The following is an 18,051-nucleotide window of genomic DNA, read 5'->3' as shown; positions in this document are numbered from 1 at the left end:
CCTCCCTGTTTCCTGCCACACCACTTCTGATGGGCCTACCAGATGGGGTATAACCAGGCCTTCCTGTCTCAGTACCCCTCAGGGCCCCCCCCACCAGTTTGAGCATCTCTGGTCTACAATTACTGCATAAAAGCTTGTCCTTGACAACTCCATTTTATATGGTATAAACAGAGGTAAACAACGTATTAAAAAAACAAAGATATTAATAAATTTACTATTCATTGAAATGAGGACACACCGAAGTGGCATTATGAACACTTTTTTAATGACAACAGATGGTAAATTCATACAAATTACAGGCTAGAATATAACGGATACAAAATCCATCCGGGTAACAGTTAGAAAAGTATCACTTACAAAAGTAAATCTGATTCAAGTGGCTAAAGAACTCAAGCCCCCCTTTTTGATAATTACACACAGCTTTCAAAATAGCGCATCTAAACCCTGCCCCTAGTCAGGGCACTATTCAAAGACTACAGCATACTCAATGACTCTACTGAGTTGAAGATTCTAACATCTTCAGTAAGGATGTCTGGAGACATCTCGTAACAGGTTCACTATGCAAAACTCAAACAAGAATATGTGAACGTTCTTTGCAAACTGTAAGGTGCTGTGCAGATGTTGTTAGCTATTGCTATCATTACTGTTCAGTGAGATTTCACTGAACTTGAGAAAAAGGAAGACTAGTCCGTGTAACTGACAAATATGGCTGATAGAACACCTTAAAAGGAATGCAGATACTACTCTCAAGTACGGGTAGTCAAGAAACAGGAAAGAAAGTGTGGCCAGGAGCAATGGTAGTTGAGGAATCCCAGACTATTTTCATCAATAGATAAAGGATTCAACTATTCATAAATTACATGTAATAGTTATGGTTAGATTCCCGAAGTCCCTGAAAATAATTTATTTTCTCAGGTGACCCTTTCCTTCCCTTCTGCAAAAAGAAAAAGGAAATCTTGCCAAGTTATCATCGTGTTGCTTCAGCCCAGCTCTTGCAAAACTTATCTTACATGTAAGAGTTTAGTCTGAACTAATTAAAGTTGTACTACTCTGTTGGAGGACACAGATCACTTGACTGCAGAGAAAATCTGCTGCTGACCTCAGACAAGTGACAAATTCTGTGCCACTGCTGAACCATTTATAAAGTGGACCCAACAATGGTCTACAACTCGATCATAAATAAAACAATAAACACGAACTTGTCTAGAGATGAGAAATACACACTAGATATTTAAATCCTGCATTTCATGTACCTTTGGCCAGCATCTTTGCCTGGGTACACCTTATTTAACTGTTTTTACTGGTCTCCTTGGGTGCTCTAGCTGTATTTATAAAATTTATCTGAAAACGGCGGATAAATATCAAGGCAATCAGTTGCCTCTTTTGACAAAGGGGATGAGATTTTTCTGATGAAAATAGTCGAATTATTATAATGTATATGTTCGATTTCCATCCTGTTTTAAAGATATTTAGGCTCCTTCAGTAACAACTCAAAGTTGAATTCTGCTGTTAGACGTAAAACAGTATCTATACACTTGAAGAGATAATGATATCAGATGCATTCTATAACACATTTAACTTTCTAGCACAATGGGGAAGAAAAAATTATATTCTGGGGGGCAAAATAGGAGACAAGGTGAGGAAGGTAGTGTCTTTATCAGTAGCCTGTGCTGACACTTCAAGTCACGCTTCCTAAATGAGGTTATTCTTGCAATCCATTTTCAAACAACAGTGAACATATTCCTAGCTTAGAACACGTATAAGGGCTCAATTGTAAGTTCCTTTCTATACATCCTGAAGTATGTACATTGAGCACAAGGAAATCAGTGAGACATCTTGAAAAATAAATCTAAGTGCCAAATACCGTACATCATCTCAAGAGCAGCAGAATAGTGCGTTAACAGTTAAAATTCCAGGAAAAATGAACTGGTTTGAAGACAAGCCCTATATTATAACAATCCTAAATATCAACCTTAGCATCCAATTCTAACTTTCAAACACTTGGGACTTTTTCCAAGAGGAAATTACAACTGCTTTTGCATGAATCTCTGTTTACTTGCAGAAAAACACCCAACCCATAATATTTTCTATTCAGCAAACGTCTGAAATCAAACAAAATAATCTACCGTTGGACATTCATATTTTACAAACAGCATGAGATCCGAAAAGTACAAAACCTTGGCATTACAGAAAAGCAATTAGGTGGAGAACAATTCTAAGTATGACAAGGCATCTAAAGGGATGACCATTTAGAAATTCACCACATAGTATCCCAGACTCAAACAAGGGTCTTCTACAATTTTATATTAAATTTGTTCAATTTTATACTCAAACTGTAGTCTTTAAGAAAACACTTTACATTTAGAGTAACTGCTTAAAGACATTTAAACTGTAGACAATATTCAACCATAAGCAAAAATAAATAGTCCTACAATAATCATCTTTCACTTTTTCTCAAAAATTAAACATAAAAGCCTACTTAGCCTTTATGCCTAACCATCTCCCTCTTCCTTTAGTCCAGTTGCACAACAAAAAAAGGTGAACAAACAAATCAGTAATGGCTAAAATAGCCAGGGCCGCTGTATTAAGAATTACCAGTAACAGGAAATTGGAACAATGAGATATCTATCTAGTAAGAAGAGTAAAGGTGGAATGTGCTTTTTCAAGAAATTGGCCAAAAAGCACTCATCCGGGGAACAAAAATGCAAATAGCCGTGAGGTAACAAAGGCAGAATTTGAACTAAAACCAAACGTTTGGTGTATTGAACTAGCATTAGGAAATGCACATGGGATGTCAAACAAAATAGTGCTTAACTCCAGGTGGCAACAACACAGGGAATTTAAATTCTCTTCCTGTTTCAATACACATTTTTCCAACTGTGTTTTTAGACTACATACAAGTAGTATCAAGTAGCTGTAAAGAACAGACTAAGGATGCTGAAGTAAAACCATAGGGTCTTTTTCTATCAGACAGGACCTCAAGAGGATGTAACTATAGATATCTGGGATATAACAGCTTTGATTAAAAAAAGACTTGACTAGCAATCCCAAGAATACTTACTGGATGATCAAAATAATCTTTCAGGATTGTTTATGCTTCATACATATGTGAAAATGGACACATTCAATTGTAAATTCCTATCACAGACATTATTAAAAAGGCGGGAAAATAAATTGAAAGGGAGCTGACAAAAACCCTGTGATTAAAGCATAACTTCATTGCTGAATGATAGAGCACAGGAGATCATTAAAAAGCCTAAAAGCACAGGGTAGCCTGCAAAAGCTGAGTGCCCAGGTAGCTATCTCTTTGCTTTGCTACCTAAGATACTTCAATAAACCAGTCCTTCGACATGAATAGGTGTGATTTGGCCTAGTCTTCCCATGAAATAATGTAATGAAAGATTCCTATGGACTAGGGATTACACTTTACGCAAAATTTCTCAGTGACATTCAGATGAAGTCCAAAATCCACAATTCAAGCAATTTTGCACAGGAATTTACAACCTAAAATCCAACAAACCAGGACTTTTGTGATAGTAAGGAAGAGTGTTTCAGCAAAAAATAGTTTAGATTTCTTTCCTTCACTGTGTGCATCTTCACATATCCAGAGAAGTAAGCCTTAAAACCAACCAAAAGAGAAAAATACTGTAAAACATTTCTGGTGGTGAGATAATCAAATTCTTCCCAGAACATGTAACTAAATTAACATACTTGTTAGTGACCAACTTAACTTTTCCAAATTCTCATTGGCAAATGAGGCTCATACAGTTAAAACTGATGATACAAATCATTGGATTAGAAGGACCAAAATTTACACTAGTCAAATGTGACTCCTTCAGATTGATTTTAACATGTTCTCAACTTTATTGAAATCATCAATATCCGAGACACATTTACCATTTTTAAAAATCAATTTAATGCTATCAAAAGGTGATGTTCAACTTAATCCTGTTTGCCTTCACGCCACTGTCGTGAGCCTTCATTCCAGGCCACATAAACAAAGAGGGCCAACACCACGTGGACGGCGACCACCGCAACAATAGCAGCATAAAAATAGCTGTCCCTATTGGACATCCCAAAGGCGCCTATCAAGAGAAAAAAAGTTTCCATTTTATTCCAAAATTTATCAAAGTGCAAAAAACAAAGCATACTAGTTTTTCTTAGCTACATATTTATTTAACATCAGGCAATTAAAAAGTAATACTTCGGGTGGTGATAAATCAAGAATTCATTTAAAGATCTGAACACCTTCTATGCCCAAAGAACATTATTCTGAGTGAAAACTATAATTATCACTTAAGGACTTTGACATAAAAAGGAGGACTTTATTTTCTTTTTCTAGTAATGTCTGCCACCAAAGGTACATTCCCCCAAATTCCTCCTCCCACGTCAGCCAGTAAAAGAAAGGACCTGCAAGCTATTTCACAGAAAACCATCAACAAATACACTGTCACGCTAAAATAACTCAGTGATGAACAAGTTAATTTCATGAAGGAAGATTCATTTGAACAACATGACTTTTGAGAAGCAAAACAGAAACAGATGGAAGAAGCAAATTAAGAATATCCAGCTTACAGATTAAAAGAGATCATAAAAACACAGAATCTTAAATATACTAAGAAGAAAAATGTCTTGTTTTTTCATCTAAGATTACCTTCAAAAACATAAGACTTAGTCGTGAAATATAACCCAATAGGTACAGTGATCATTAAAGCTGTGAAGAACAGGAGCGTCTTCAGGGTAGATGCTAATGAACTTTCATTTCTGGAATAAAGTAAACAAAGAGAAAATCAGAACCTGTACAACCATATCCAATTGTTTTTGTGTCCATAAACACTATAAATATCCACAGAGAAGATGCTGGAGACCCTGCCTCTGCCTTGGAAGCAGTGGCCAGAGGAAGAAGAGTAGAGTCAGGGACTCAAAACTGGAAGATCCTAAAGACCCAAAGAACACCCAAGAGACTATGATTCAGATCCAGTGTGAGAGGAAGTATCAAAGTATGAAAGTGGTTTGTAGTCTCCAAAGTGCTACGCAAGTGTACCCTCATTACAGAATTTATAATGGAGGTAGCAAAGGAGATGGACAGAAAACAATTAATGCATGTTCCTTCACAAAGCATCCTCTCAAGTGCTAGCTGGATACAGTACACACAAGGTATGAAAATCTCCAAAAAAAGCAGCCTAGAACAATTTGGATGCAGCTGAAGGAAATTTACTTTAATTTCTTTGAATTAAATAGCTATAAGTGCAACTTAGATGGTCTTCACGTAACATGGATGCATTAAAAATTTATGTCAAAACACCTTCTATTCAGTGAATTCTATTTGTCCAGAGATTATTTTAAAATCAAGGAAATATTCCAATGGAGAAAAGTTTTGCTTCAGAATACAATAAAACTATTCTGAAGAATGCAATCACACTTTTCAAATTACATAAAGGAAAACAAGGCTTATACTCTGCTACTTAAAAACATGAATACGAAGATTAACATAAAAAAAGAAAAAAAGTCTTCATGTTCTGTCTCCTAACTCTCCGAAACGAACTAGGGGTAGTGGAAGGGGAGGAGGGCGGGGGGGTGGTGAATGGGTGACAGGCACTGAGGGGGGCACTTGACAGGATGAGCACTGGATGTTATTCTGTATGTTGGCAAATTGAACACCAATAAAAAATAAATTTATTATTAAAAGAAAAGAAAAGAAAGAAAAGAAAAGAAAAGAAAAGAAAAGAAAAGAAAAGAAAAGAAAAGAAAAGAAAAGAAAAGAAAAGAAAAAAAGACGGACGCCTGGGTGGCTCAGTGGTGGAACATCTGCCTTCGGCTCAGGTCATGATCCCAGAGTCCAGGGATGGAGTCCCGCATCAGGCTCCCCGCAGGAAGCCTGCTTCTCCCTCTGCCTGTGTCTCTGCCTCTCTCTCTGGGTCTCTCATGAATAAATAAATAAAATCTTTTTAAAAAGATTAACATAAAAGCACAAACAAAATTGGATACAATAAAATGTCCATAATTAAAAAAATTCACAATTAATGTATATCAATATATGGGCCCATTAAAAAGAATCCTGACCATTACTCACAAACTATTCATGTGACAAATGAACAAGACAAACTATATCATATTATGTTTATCAGGGGTCTGCAAAATAAGGCCTAAGGGCCCAATGCCTATTTCTATAAATAAAGTTTAAATGGAACACAGACATACCCATTTGTTTATGTATCATCTAAGACAGCTTTGGAGCTACAAAGGACAAGCTGAGTAACAGTGCCAAACTGTATGGCCCTCAAGACCTAAAATATTTACTCCCTGGCCCTTTACAGAAAAACTTCACCAACCACTGACATATACCATTTCAATCATGTTAAAAGTGTGTGCATATAAAAAAGGACTCCAGATCAATATACAAAAATAACTTCCCCATTTTCAAAATGTTCTTTAATGCTGTTTCACTGACTTTTCAAAAAGTAAATCTACTCCAGCACTTGTCCCTTACATTGTCACAGATGAGCAGCCCTATGGAAAGTGAAGCAGTAGTAGGTTTCCAGAAACCCTGGACACATCTGTACCTCATACATACCACCACCTACATTCTAAAAGCAGTAAACCCTATAGTTTTAATCATTTAGCTTAAGGTCCTTTTCATCTCTTATATCTAACCATCCTCAGACTATCTTAACACACTTCACACTTTATGCTTATAGTCAACATTGGAGTTAATTTTGTTTCTGGCAATCCTCAGAGGCTATAATTTTTATCTGTATCTCTGGGAAGGAGACAGCCCAGCCTTCAAGGTCCCCCTCAAAAGAGCCTGTCCTCCAGGCACCTTTCCTGATCACTCGAACTGAAATGATTCACTGCTCTGGGACACAATCACACTTAGCTCATACCTGTTATTGCAGCACTTAATGTGCCAGCTTGTTTCTTATATAGTCCTGCACATTTCTCTGGAACCTTAGAAAATCCAGGCAAAGGGTTCTTACAACTGTGTAAATGATGAGCTAGGAAGTTTCTGGAAGCCCAGAAGGGAAGGGAACAGCTCAAGTTTATGGTTTACAAACAATGGTCTACAAACTTTTTTGACTTTGACCATCTAAGTTTTGAGCACAAACCCCATATAAAGGCATATTGATTTTTTTAAACAGATCATCTACACACAAAATACCAATACATCCCTTAAAAAAAGAAAACATATGCAAAAATAGATACTGAAAAGGATAATGCGAAAATAAACTCATGTAGAAGTTCTAGTATTTTCTTTCCATACTTCAGTGGATCATTTTTTAACATCCCACTACAGTGATCGCTGAGCTACACAATCCTCATCTGACCATACTTATGCTTCTTTAAACATTTCCTAGCAGTAAACGTTTGAGGAAATTTATTGTGTAATCTTCATGAAGAATATGAGTAGTTCTACAGTAGGGCTATAAAGATTCAATGTCAGTTACCTGACCACTTCTTTCATGAATCCCAACAAAAAACATGACTTTGTGGAGGTTTCTATGGTTGAGTCCAAGTATGCATTTTAGGTATGCAAAGTTAAGATATCTAACCTGATAAAGAAACAAAGCTTGAGATTGTAGAGAAAGAGTGTTAAAACATTCTTTCGTTCTTCAGATCATCTCTCTTGAGTATCTAATATCTGCCCTGGTTTTCAGAAAACATTGTTATTGAAAAGATAATACCATATAAAAATGTGTTAAGGCAAACAAAAGCATTTATAGTTCCACCACTCAAACATAATTTTTTCTTTTCTACATGTTAATTTCTAGCCCCACATGCTCTACGTCAGGCTTGGGCACATCTTAACAATTCATAGTTTATTTTCAACTTTTTTACTACCTTTACCTTAAGCTCCAAAACTCGTTTATTCTGGATTATGACCTCACAAGTATGGGACTATATATAAAGTATATAAAGCCTAAAAACTTCTGAAAACTACGTCAGGCTTGGGCACATCTTAACAATTCATAGTTTATTTTCAACTTTTTTACTACCTTTACCTTAAGCTCCAAAACTCGTTTATTCTGGATTATGACCTCACAAGTATGGGACTATATATAAAGTATATAAAGCCTAAAAACTTCTGAAAACTACGTCAGGCTTGGGCAGATCTTAACAATTCATAGTTTATTTTCAACTTTTTTACTACCTTTACCTTAAGCTCCAAAACTCGTTTATTCTGGATTATGACCTCACAAGTATGGGACTATATATAAAGTAAAGCCTAAAAACTTCTGAAAACTAGCAAACTTCCTCTAGTGTTTGCAGGACATTTTCTCTTTGGCTTCCAGCCACACCCCCACCATAGTTGGCAGTTCTGCTGGCATAAGCAAGCTTGGGTATGACAGGTGAATTATTCTAAAACAAAGCAACTGAGTGCCTGGGTGGCTCAGTGGGTTAAGCATCTACCTTAGGGCAGCTCAAGTCATGATCCCAGCATCAGGCTCCCTGCTTGGCGGAGAGTCTGCTTTTCCTTTTCTCTCCCTCTGCCCCTCCTCTGCCCCTCTGCTTGTGCTTGCCTGTGTGCTCTAATAAATAAATAAATATTTTAAAAAGAAATAAATACATAAAACAAAGCAACTGATGTTATTCAGTTGATTTCTTATATGTATCTCTCATGGGTGTTACACAGACTTGTTAGAAATAAACAAATAACTCAGAATGAACCTTACTGTTTCCCCACTCTTGAAACCACCTAGAGTTGACCCACTTCATAGGAACTTCTGCAGCAAGTGCTAGGCAGATACAGCTTACCACGTTTCCTTCTGTAGCAAGCAAGACTTTCATGTAAGTAGACTTCACTGTAAATTCCACTAGGAAACACTAGAATCAGTCTAGGAGGGCTACACTGTATTCTAAGTATACTTGACCAAAAAGACCCCAACAACTAGTCAACAGTAATTATAAAAAACCGCTACAGTGATATCATGAGAGAGAAAAGGGTCACGGGGCTCCAAAGATCAGTCTTTGGAATCAATGAGATTGGTCACACGCCAGCTTCAACACTTACTGTGTGATCTTGGGCAAGTCACTCAACCAGAGTAACTTCATCTTCTTTAAAAAAGGGGAGAGAGGGGAACTAAACACTTTCTTAGTTTGCTAACCCATGTAATAAAGAACCTAAGTTGAGTCTGGCATATAGTAGGTCAACATCGAATGGCAGCTAAATCCCTTCCCACCCTTTTGTCTACCGAGGTATCATTGGCTAGGCTAGTGGGCCACAATACCATTCTACTCAGCCACCTGCCCCCAAGTGAAGCAGTCTCAAACCAGGGCCAGCCCCTAACTCTCGTCCCTTCATTCGTTCATACAGCAAACATTTTAGCCCCGACGATGCAGGCCCCGTGGGGGGGCACGGAGATGGAGAAGGCCGGGTCGGGTTCCTGTCCTCAGGGAGCTCACCCTGCAGTGGGGAGAGATTGCAGAGAGCAGGATCGCAAAACAGACGACAGCGAAAGGAAGTGCTAGGACAGAAGCAGGAGCTGAAGGCCCGCCGACCTCTCCCCTACGACCCCGGCTCCCGGGTCCCGTGCGTGCAGACGCTACAGGCCCCAACCGGCTTCCCTGCTCCCCACCCCCCGACCCCCCGCAACCCGGCCACCGCAGGCCCGAGGGTCCAGACGTCACGCCCACCGCAGGCCCGCCCGCTCGGCTCGGGCCCTCCCTCACACTCCACTCCAGGCCGGGGCCAGGTGGCCTTGCGGTCAGGGCCGCTGCCGGGCCGGGGCGCCGCTCGGGGCTACCTGAAGTCGGGCGGCTGCAGCGCATTCAGCGCCGCTTTATCGAGGCGTTCCATGGTGCAGCCGCGCCCACAGCAGGGGCTGGGAGGCGGGCTGGGGTCGGGGACCGCACTCCGTCCGCTCGGCAGGCGACCGGTGGAGGCGTGCCACGCCGGAAGTGCCGGCTAGCGCCGGGCGGCGGGACGCAATGCGCAAGTGCGGCGCGCCAGGGTGACGTAGAGCGCGGGGCGCGGGCGCGCGCGCAGGCGCGGGCGCGGGCGCGGGCGCTCACGTGACTTACCGGCCGGGGCTCCGCGGCGTGCGCCCTGCCAGGAGCTGCCTGCGCTCGAGGAGCAGGCCGGGCGAGTAGCCCAGCCACTCCACGTTGAGCCGGGACTTGCCTCGCAGCATGGTCTTCCGCGGAGGGCGGCGGGGTTAGCGGCCCCCGAGCGCGCGTGAGCAGCTCGGTGCCCCTCGGGACAGCCGTCGCCGAGCTGCGGTTTCCAGGCCACCGGAGCAGAGGGGCCGCCACGAGGGACGGCCGGGCAGAGGACTGTGGTCCTGGGCAACCGAGCAGTTTCCAGACACAGACACACACACACACACACAAAGCGGTGCACGTTATTCCCCAGCCCTTGAGAAACGCCTCATTATTACCAACAGTGAAAGTCCAGCCGTGGGAAAGTGGGAGGAGTTAGTTTAACACTCACCCGAGTCCGCAAGCTAGTCAATGTCAGGGCTGAAAGAGCCCTTGCTGAGCGTGACTGTTCAGGCCTGACGACGCCGGTGACCCCAACTTCCACTTCAAGTTAAAAACATTTTGCAGCTGCTCAGCTGCCAATGAGACAACAGGGACTCAAATAGTAAGGGACAGATGGGCCTCCCGGGCCCGCGCAACCCGAGAGAAGTATAAACGAAAACAGCGCCGTAAGCCTGGGGTCAGCTTGACAAAATAAGGTTGCCACTGGCAGCTAATAAGAGGACAAGCCTTACATGGTCAACGCCTGGAAAGGGCCGCTGACCACACATCTATTTTCTGCACCACATGGATACAAAGACCACATGTGAAATCATAACTAAACACGGCCGCTTAGGACAGTGTTGGGCGCTCGGGGCTGGGAAGCAGGAAGCCTCGGTTTGAGTTCAAACTTGATTCCTCTCTGGGCCTCACCTACACCTTAGGGGGACAAGAATCGCCTAATTCCAGAACTGGGGCAAAATCAGAATTTAACTGTGGGGTTGGCAAACTGTGGCCAGCCGGCTGAATCCAGACAGCCTGCCTGCCCCCCTGGTGTCCTATAGCTCAGTGAGGAAAGAATGGGTTTTCCATTTTTAATGACTGAAAAAAATCAAAAGAAGACTAATATCTTGCCATACGGGACAATTATGTGAAATTCAAGTTTCGCTGTCCATAAATAGGATTTTATTGGAACTCAGCCACACGTATTTGTTTGGATCATCTACAGCTGCTTTCACAGTGCAACGGCAATGTTGTGTTAGTGGTGACAGAGACCGTGTAACCCACAAAGCCTAAAATGTTTACTATCTGGCCTTTTACAGGAGAAGTTTGCCATCCCTGCTCTAGCTCATCACCCAATAATGAGGTTCTTGAATCCCTAGGGATCCATAATTGTAGTAAGGGGGTTTCTGAGAATTATTTTCAATAAAAAAAAAAAACTAACGAACGTACTTACTCTTCATAGGGGATTAACAGTTACTTAGAACACGACCTTTCATTTTAGGCACTAATTGTATCACATCGATGAAGTAATCTTGGTTATCTCATGAGAAAATAGAGAAATTATTACTAAACTAACATAAGCCATAATACACTTGGCCAACTAAATCTTTTAAAACGTACAGAATGAACACAAGAGGAGGGAACTTGGCTTTGTGAGTTTGTATAACTCCAATGCCTAGAATAAGGGCCTGGTATATAGTAGGTGCTCAAAAAATATTAGTTACATAAATGAATTGGGTCCACAGGAGGACAAAGAGCAAAAAGGTTCTTGGTCGTGAAAAGACTGAGAACCACAGATATAGTAGTATTGCCTTGCTGGAGCTACCTTAATAATAAATTGCAAATTGAATTGTTATTGATGGAAGAGAGTCTGTGTTGTGTGAACGGAGGTCTCTTCGATCCCCCATAAAAGATTGACAGGAGGATGCACGCTCTAATAAAGACAGCCAGAAGGAAAGTAGCTAGCACAGAGCAGTTTTTAAGGACAGTACCCTCTCAAGGTGGGAAAGCAAGCAGGCCCAGAGGTGGCAACTGCACTGGGGCTAGGGGTGTCTTTTCTTTTTATATTTGCATAGGTTATGGGTCATCCCTGGAAGGGGTGTCTCCGACTGAGGTTGTGTCCCATCATCTAAGGGACTCCTCCTACCAGTTCAGGGCCGGGGTGGGGTGGGGGTGGGGGTTTGGTCCTATAATGTACTTGCTAGAATTGTCATGGCCATCTTCCCCCATGGGGTGCGGGGTTTGAAGCCACAATGTAAATATATTATAATGAAGCTATAGGTTACCCTGGGGTCAACGTTGAAGAGGAAAGCACATGGTCTCCGCCTGTGGCTCCTGGTCTGTCAGCCCGGGGGTGTTGGAAGCTGTAAAGCTAGGATGTTACAAGCCACAAAGTCAGGATGTTCTACCTCAGGCTTCTAATGTGTCATCTATTTATTACTGCCTCTGCCTCCAGCTCATGTCTAACTACTCTATCAGGATGGTTAAACAACAGAAATTTTTTTTTTAAGATTTTGTATTTATTTATTCGTGAGAGACACAGAGAGAAAGAGAGGCAGAGACACAGGCAGAGGGAGAAGCAGGCTCCATGCAGGGAGCCCGACGTGGGACTCGATCCTGGGACTCCAGGATAGCGCCCTGGGCCAAAGGCAGGCACCAAACCGCTGAGCCACCCAGGGATCCCCATAAACAACAGAAATTTTTTGTCACACAGTTCTGGAGGCTAGAAGCCTGAAATTGAGGTGTCGGCAGAGTTGGTTTCTTCTGGGGATAGTGAAGGAGATTGTGTTATGTGCCTCTCACTTAATTTCTGGTAGTTTGCAGGCAATCTTTGGTGACCCTTGACTTATAGAAGCATCCCCCGGATCTCTGCGTTTCTTTTTACACGGAATTCTCCCTGAGTCTGTATCTGTGTCCAAATATCTTCTTTTTATGAAGATTCCAGTCATATTCCATTAGGGGCCTACCAAGCTCCAGCCTGACCTCGACTCAACTAATCATATCCACCACCCAATTCCTAAATAAAGTCCAATTCTGAGATACTGGGGCTCAGGAGTTCCACAAAGGAATTGGGCTAGGGGCAGAGGAGACACAATTCAGCCCATATCAGTAGTCTAAACTTCTTGTACAGATGAAGAAACTGTGTTCTGGAGAGGGAAGGGACTTCTCAGAAGTCATACATTTATCTAGTGGGGCCTAGCTCAACTCCTGCCTCCAGACCAGCACTTTCACACTCTCATGTTAGCAGCCTGTGTGGCAGTTATGTGATAACTCCAACAAGAACCATTCATAAATGAGATTTGATGTGGGACAAAATGCCTAGTTACTCTCATTTACATATTAGTGTTTGGGGTTTTTTAGTAAACTAAAGCTGTCGTACCTCTTTTTGCTGCTGACTTCACACTCCACCATGTACTGTGAACTCACTGAGGTGTAGGTAGAACTTTTAGAATAAATTCAATCTGTAAGAGGAAAAAAAAGAAGAAATTAGCACTCTGGCCCCCAAACAAAGTCCTGCAACCTCCTACCTGCAGCAGCTGCTAAAGAACTGGAGGTCAGTGGAGCCCAAACAGCCGTTGCCATGGGAATGAAATGGCATGTCGGGGGCGTGGTTACGATGGAGGGAACCCTAAGGGGTGCCTCCTTTATTCCCTAAGAATCAGAAAATGATTCTTAAACAGCAAAAGCCCTGGTCAGGCCCTGTCAGTTCAGTTAAGAAAGCAGAGCTAAATATGGGGAGTGGCTTGCCCCAAACTCACTGGATTAGTGATGGGATTCAAGAATATAAAGTTCCTAACTGTCCGTTCAGTGTTTTGTCCATTGCACATACTGTCTTACACCTCTGTACTGTAAACCCAGTGACACGGCAACTGTACACCCAAAGTCGAGTTTGGCAATGCCCCCCAATTTGCTTTAGTGCCTCACACAGCAACCTCCCCCTCCCCGCCCGACACACCATAGTCCTCCTTTGGGTAGGCAGTGGTGGGGTTGGATGGGAATGGCCATACTTGAAACACCAACTGATCTTTCTGAAGCCAATCCTTGCACAGGTGTGGCATTTTAACAACTAAACCATGAAGAAAATAGAAATAAGCTCTATGATACAATCAATAAAAGTTGCCCTGAGACAAAGGGGAGGAGGATAAAGAGAGAGAGCAGGAGGGAGAGAGAGAAACTGTGGCTTCTTCATAATGTGGAGTGCAATGGTTTGTTGTTGTTGTTGTTATTCTCTAACACAAATTGGTAAAATATGCCCCCTGGTGAAATAACTTAGTTCCACTTGTAGAAAAAATAAATAAGCGGTTTGAGTTGGGGGTTATTTTAGTAAAAACCTCTTTTGTCAGGAACCCCTGGGCAATGAAATGCAAGTTTTGTTGTTTGCTTGTTTGTTGATGTCTCTTGCAGCAGAAAATTAACTACTTCATTTACCGAACACTTATTAATGAAATGCAAGTTATACTGTAGGATGATGATTTCCCTTTGCATCTGGCCTCTTTCCATTGTCATCTGCATCCACCTCTGGCCATAACCACTGCCCAAAAGCACGTGCCCCGTGCTTCAGTTTACAGAGTATATTCACAATCTCTAAATGTATATACCATCTCCGTTTAATAGGTGAAAAGGTGAGGTTGAGGGCAATTTTGAAGCTGGGTGACGGCCCTACAGCACCCCTCGTCTAACCAACTCTCAGGCTACCTCTCCCAACTCTATCATCTGCTGGAGAGCTAAGCTAGGACCTTAAAGCTAGCGAAGGGACGTGCCAGCGGAGCCAGGGGATGCTTGGGGTCCATGGAGGACGATTCTCACCTAGCTGGCCCCACAGGATCTGAAGTCCAGGAGCTGACAACTGTAGCACAGTAAACGGAGCCCTGGGTATCTTCTGGCAAAGGGAAAGTTGGCACCGGGGAACAGCGATACAGGTCCCACCACTTGCTAAGGGTGGTACCAGGTCAGCCAGGGTCTTGCGGCCCCTGGTTTGTTTCTACGAAGGGAAGTGCGGCCCACGAGGAGCGGCAGGGCGCCAGTTGCCAGCGCCAAGGTGAAGGGTCCCGGTGACACACCTACCACCGCAAAGGCCCCATGAGGACTGATGTGACAGGGCCACACCGAAGACAGACACATACAGTGCTCAACAAGGGCCAAGTCTAGAGAAGGTACTCGTGATCCTTTGGTTGAACGAAGAAGTCGGTGCCCAGCGTACGGAAACTGAGGCCGCGGCTCACCCAGACCCTGAGACGCGGCAACACTGCGCACTGCGTTCTTGTGAAACAGGGACCCGAGCCCAGCCTGAGCTGCGGTCCTAATATCCGTTGAATACAATTAATACATAATAGTTGAGCGAGAGAGCGAGAGAAGTGCGGGGGGCAACCCCAAGTTCTAGCCGGCTCACAATGCGCAAGAGCAGTTAAATGATGTTTGGGGTTAGCTTCGTCCTTGTTTTCCCCTTGTCCGTATTTTGTTTTACTGAGGTGGGTTTGAAGTGTACAAGATCATGATTGGTGTGGTCCGTTTTTTCTTTTTCATTTTCTATGAACGAGTTGAGCGAAGAGACATTCGAGGAAGGCAAAACGCAGTAGGAGCAGATAAATGGGATGCAGAAGAAGCCAGACTCAGAGGAGCTGGAGGTTTGGGCACCAGGCGAGAAACATGAAAAGGCAATAAAAGACAAAGCATGCCGGCCTGGCCACGCATAGCCAAGGCCTTCCTGGCTGAGCCGTGCCAGGCTGCTCTCCCCAAGCCTGTCCTGGGAAGAACACACCAACCACCTGCCAGGACGGGAGCACTGAGGGGGTGCGGCCGGCGCAGCCTGTGACCGGGCAGGAGTGTGGGTGTGTCGCGCGTGTGAGTTTGTGTGTTTGCTGGGGAAATAGTTTCCTCCCAACCCAGGACACCTCTCCACAAAGGTGTAAGAGAAAGCAAACAACTCTGTCGACTACTAAGCGAGAAACCAGAATGTGCAGCACGTCACAAGCAACCCACGGAAGGGATGGGAAAAGACGGAAATCTCAAATAGCTAAATGGATACAAGCCATTACATCTGAGAGGTTGAATACTTTGCAGTCAAGTGACAGCCAAAGGTAGGCTCATCTCCTCCCAGGAAACTGAGACCGGACATTCTTTTCCTTGATGATTACACTACAGGAGTTTGGCTCCCAGGCCCTTGAGGGAACTTTCTTGAGAGGCTGAGCCCTTAAAAAATTTACATACACTTGAAAAGGACAAAGGAAGCCTGAAAGAAAAGGAGGGAATGTCCTCTGTTATTTTTCCACAAGGAGAATTTAACCTCGTTCTTAATTTGCATTTGCCCTTATTATATTGTATTGCTAAAGACCAGGAAGCATGTGTGTGTGTGTGTGTGTGTGTGTCTCTGTGTTACATGCATGTGCACCCATAAATACATGTCTGAGAACCTGCCACCAAAACAAAGCTCTTTGCTGGCTCCTTTGGCTCCCAGGTCAGGGTCTGCACCCCCTCCCCATGACTCCACCATCCCCCGCCTTCCAGAGTGCTCTCTCCTCTCCCTATTCCCCTCAGCATACCCTCCAAACTCTTCTCCCTTGCCCCAACCTCACACAAACACTGGATGACTTTGTAGAACATCTAATACATGCTGATTGTGAAGCAGCTCCTGTAGCATCCCCACCTGAGGAGCCATTCCCCCATTTCTGCCACCTCGCAAGTGCCATCTGTCCTCTCAATATTTCCTATGGCATTTTGGGCCTACATGATAGTTTGTGATCTCTTCTATATCCTATGAATCTCCTTGGGGCTTCCAGTCTTTCCCCCTAGACCATAGATGAGGAGAGGAGGACATGGCTGCTGGTTTTTTCATGTCTGTACTGTCATCGCACAGGGCCCTGGTCATGTACCCTCAGTCAGCTGCACTAAGAATCCTGCTAGGGCCACTTCTCTGGCTTTTCCCCTCCCACCCTCCTTCTGTTTCTTGGCCTCCTAAACTCTGCCATGGATTTACAAGATCTGTTCCCAGAGTGATTCCCCTAAGAGGAAGTATAGAGCTGACCAAGTTTACTTAAAATGCATAAGGGCCAAGCTTGGTGCTTTCCCACCTTGCCTCCCACCCGCTAGGCTCTGAGCACCCCATTGTGTAAAGCCCTAGGAAATCTAGGTCCCCCCTGTGGTGGACAGGCGGGTACTTCTGGCCTGAGGAAACCAGAGTGGGTGAAAGAGGAGCCAGCTTCATGGAGAGTACCATCCAGGCAAGCCTGTCTGTGCGCCTTTGTCAACCGAGAAGGCGAAAGTTGACACCAAAAAAACAGCTGTTCTTCTGGAAATCTTGATTTGGAGAAATTGCGCACCCAGTCCTCTGATTCCAGGTCAGGCTGCAATCTGACTGCGAGAGAATAGTAGTTAAAAGATTTCCCCTAGAAAGTTCTGCGTCAAGAACAGCTGCCCGTCACCCACTTTCCTTGGGAGCATCACCTTGACATGGGTGCCATGTGTCCAGATGAAGCACTAGCATCAGCCTTTCCACGTGTCCCAGGGCCCAGCCAGGAAAGCCACTGTTCTCTACCCCCTTTTTCAAAAAGGCCCTTTAGCCCCACTAGACAAGGGGAGCCAACGAGGCCCCTGGGAATTAGTGGGGCAATGAAGGCTCACAGCATCACAGACAGTTGCCAGAATCACAAACTGCCAAGCAATTATCCAGCCTTTATTTCTCAGCTCCAGAAATCGATACTCAGTGCCTCCCGAGACAGCTGACTTGCTTTTCCAACCTCTGTAGTGGCAGAGGTCAGCCTGACTATCCCCCCCGTTCTGTGGACTCTGGCCTCTATGAACCTTGCCAACACTTGTTGGTGACCACATTTTACTGCTGGAACACATCCATCTATCAACTAGCCCCTCAAATCTTCTCTATGCAGGTGCTGCTGGATCTTCTCGGTACTGTCCCGGGTGGATTTTTAAGAGTCAAATGTGTGTTCCCACATTGGTCACTGTGGCACCTCACCTATGTGGCCACAAGGCAGACACACAAGGCCAGTGGAGGAAACAGCTGGGTTACCACTGGAAAGAACTAGACCTGGAGCCAAAGCCTGGAGGTGAATCTGGGTTCCTCCTCCACTTCCTAGCTGT

At 43.7% G+C, this 18,051-nt stretch overlaps 1 protein-coding gene across 2 annotated transcripts; it reads right to left on the bottom strand.

Annotated features, from left to right (window-relative positions):
* Window positions 1-243: 243 nt before the first annotated feature.
* Window positions 244-10,624, bottom strand: VMA21 (vacuolar ATPase assembly factor VMA21). Of its 2 annotated transcripts, XM_041741713.1 has the most exons (4): window positions 10,430-10,624; window positions 10,021-10,280; window positions 4,655-4,764; window positions 244-4,085 (listed from the first exon to the last, which is right to left on the bottom strand). In XM_041741713.1, exons 2-4 carry the CDS (start codon window positions 10,128-10,130, stop codon window positions 3,943-3,945), a joined length of 363 nt encoding a protein of 120 aa, XP_041597647.1. In that variant the 5' UTR covers window positions 10,131-10,280; window positions 10,430-10,624; the 3' UTR covers window positions 244-3,942. The 2 variants fall into 2 exon arrangements, with proteins under 2 accessions (XP_041597647.1, XP_041597648.1); XM_041741714.1 differs by lacking the exons at window positions 10,021-10,280; window positions 10,430-10,624 and adding an exon at window positions 9,744-9,919.
* Between the last annotated feature and the right edge of the window lie 7,427 nt (window positions 10,625-18,051).

This window comes from Vulpes lagopus, chromosome X (genome assembly GCF_018345385.1).
Source record: "Vulpes lagopus strain Blue_001 chromosome X, ASM1834538v1, whole genome shotgun sequence".
In the NCBI taxonomy this organism is placed as follows: Eukaryota; Metazoa; Chordata; class Mammalia; order Carnivora; family Canidae; genus Vulpes; species Vulpes lagopus.
The sequence above is the reverse complement of the archived record's forward strand: the minus strand, read 5'-3'. Positions and strand labels throughout refer to the sequence as shown.

What these genes read in the sequence shown, in the direction of transcription:
- VMA21 (XM_041741713.1), bottom strand. Translation starts at nt 10,130, where the DNA reads ATGCTGCGAGGCAAGTCCCGGCTCAACGTGGAGTGGCTGGGCTACTCG. An exon ending in ACGCCGCGGAGCCCCGGCCG is followed by an intron (nt 4,765 to 10,020) that starts GTAAGTCACGTG and finishes ACTTTATTCCAG; the next exon opens with AAATGAAAGTTCATTAGCAT. An exon ending in TAAGTCTTATGTTTTTGAAG is followed by an intron (nt 4,086 to 4,654) that starts GTAATCTTAGAT and finishes TTCTCTTGATAG; the next exon opens with GCGCCTTTGGGATGTCCAAT.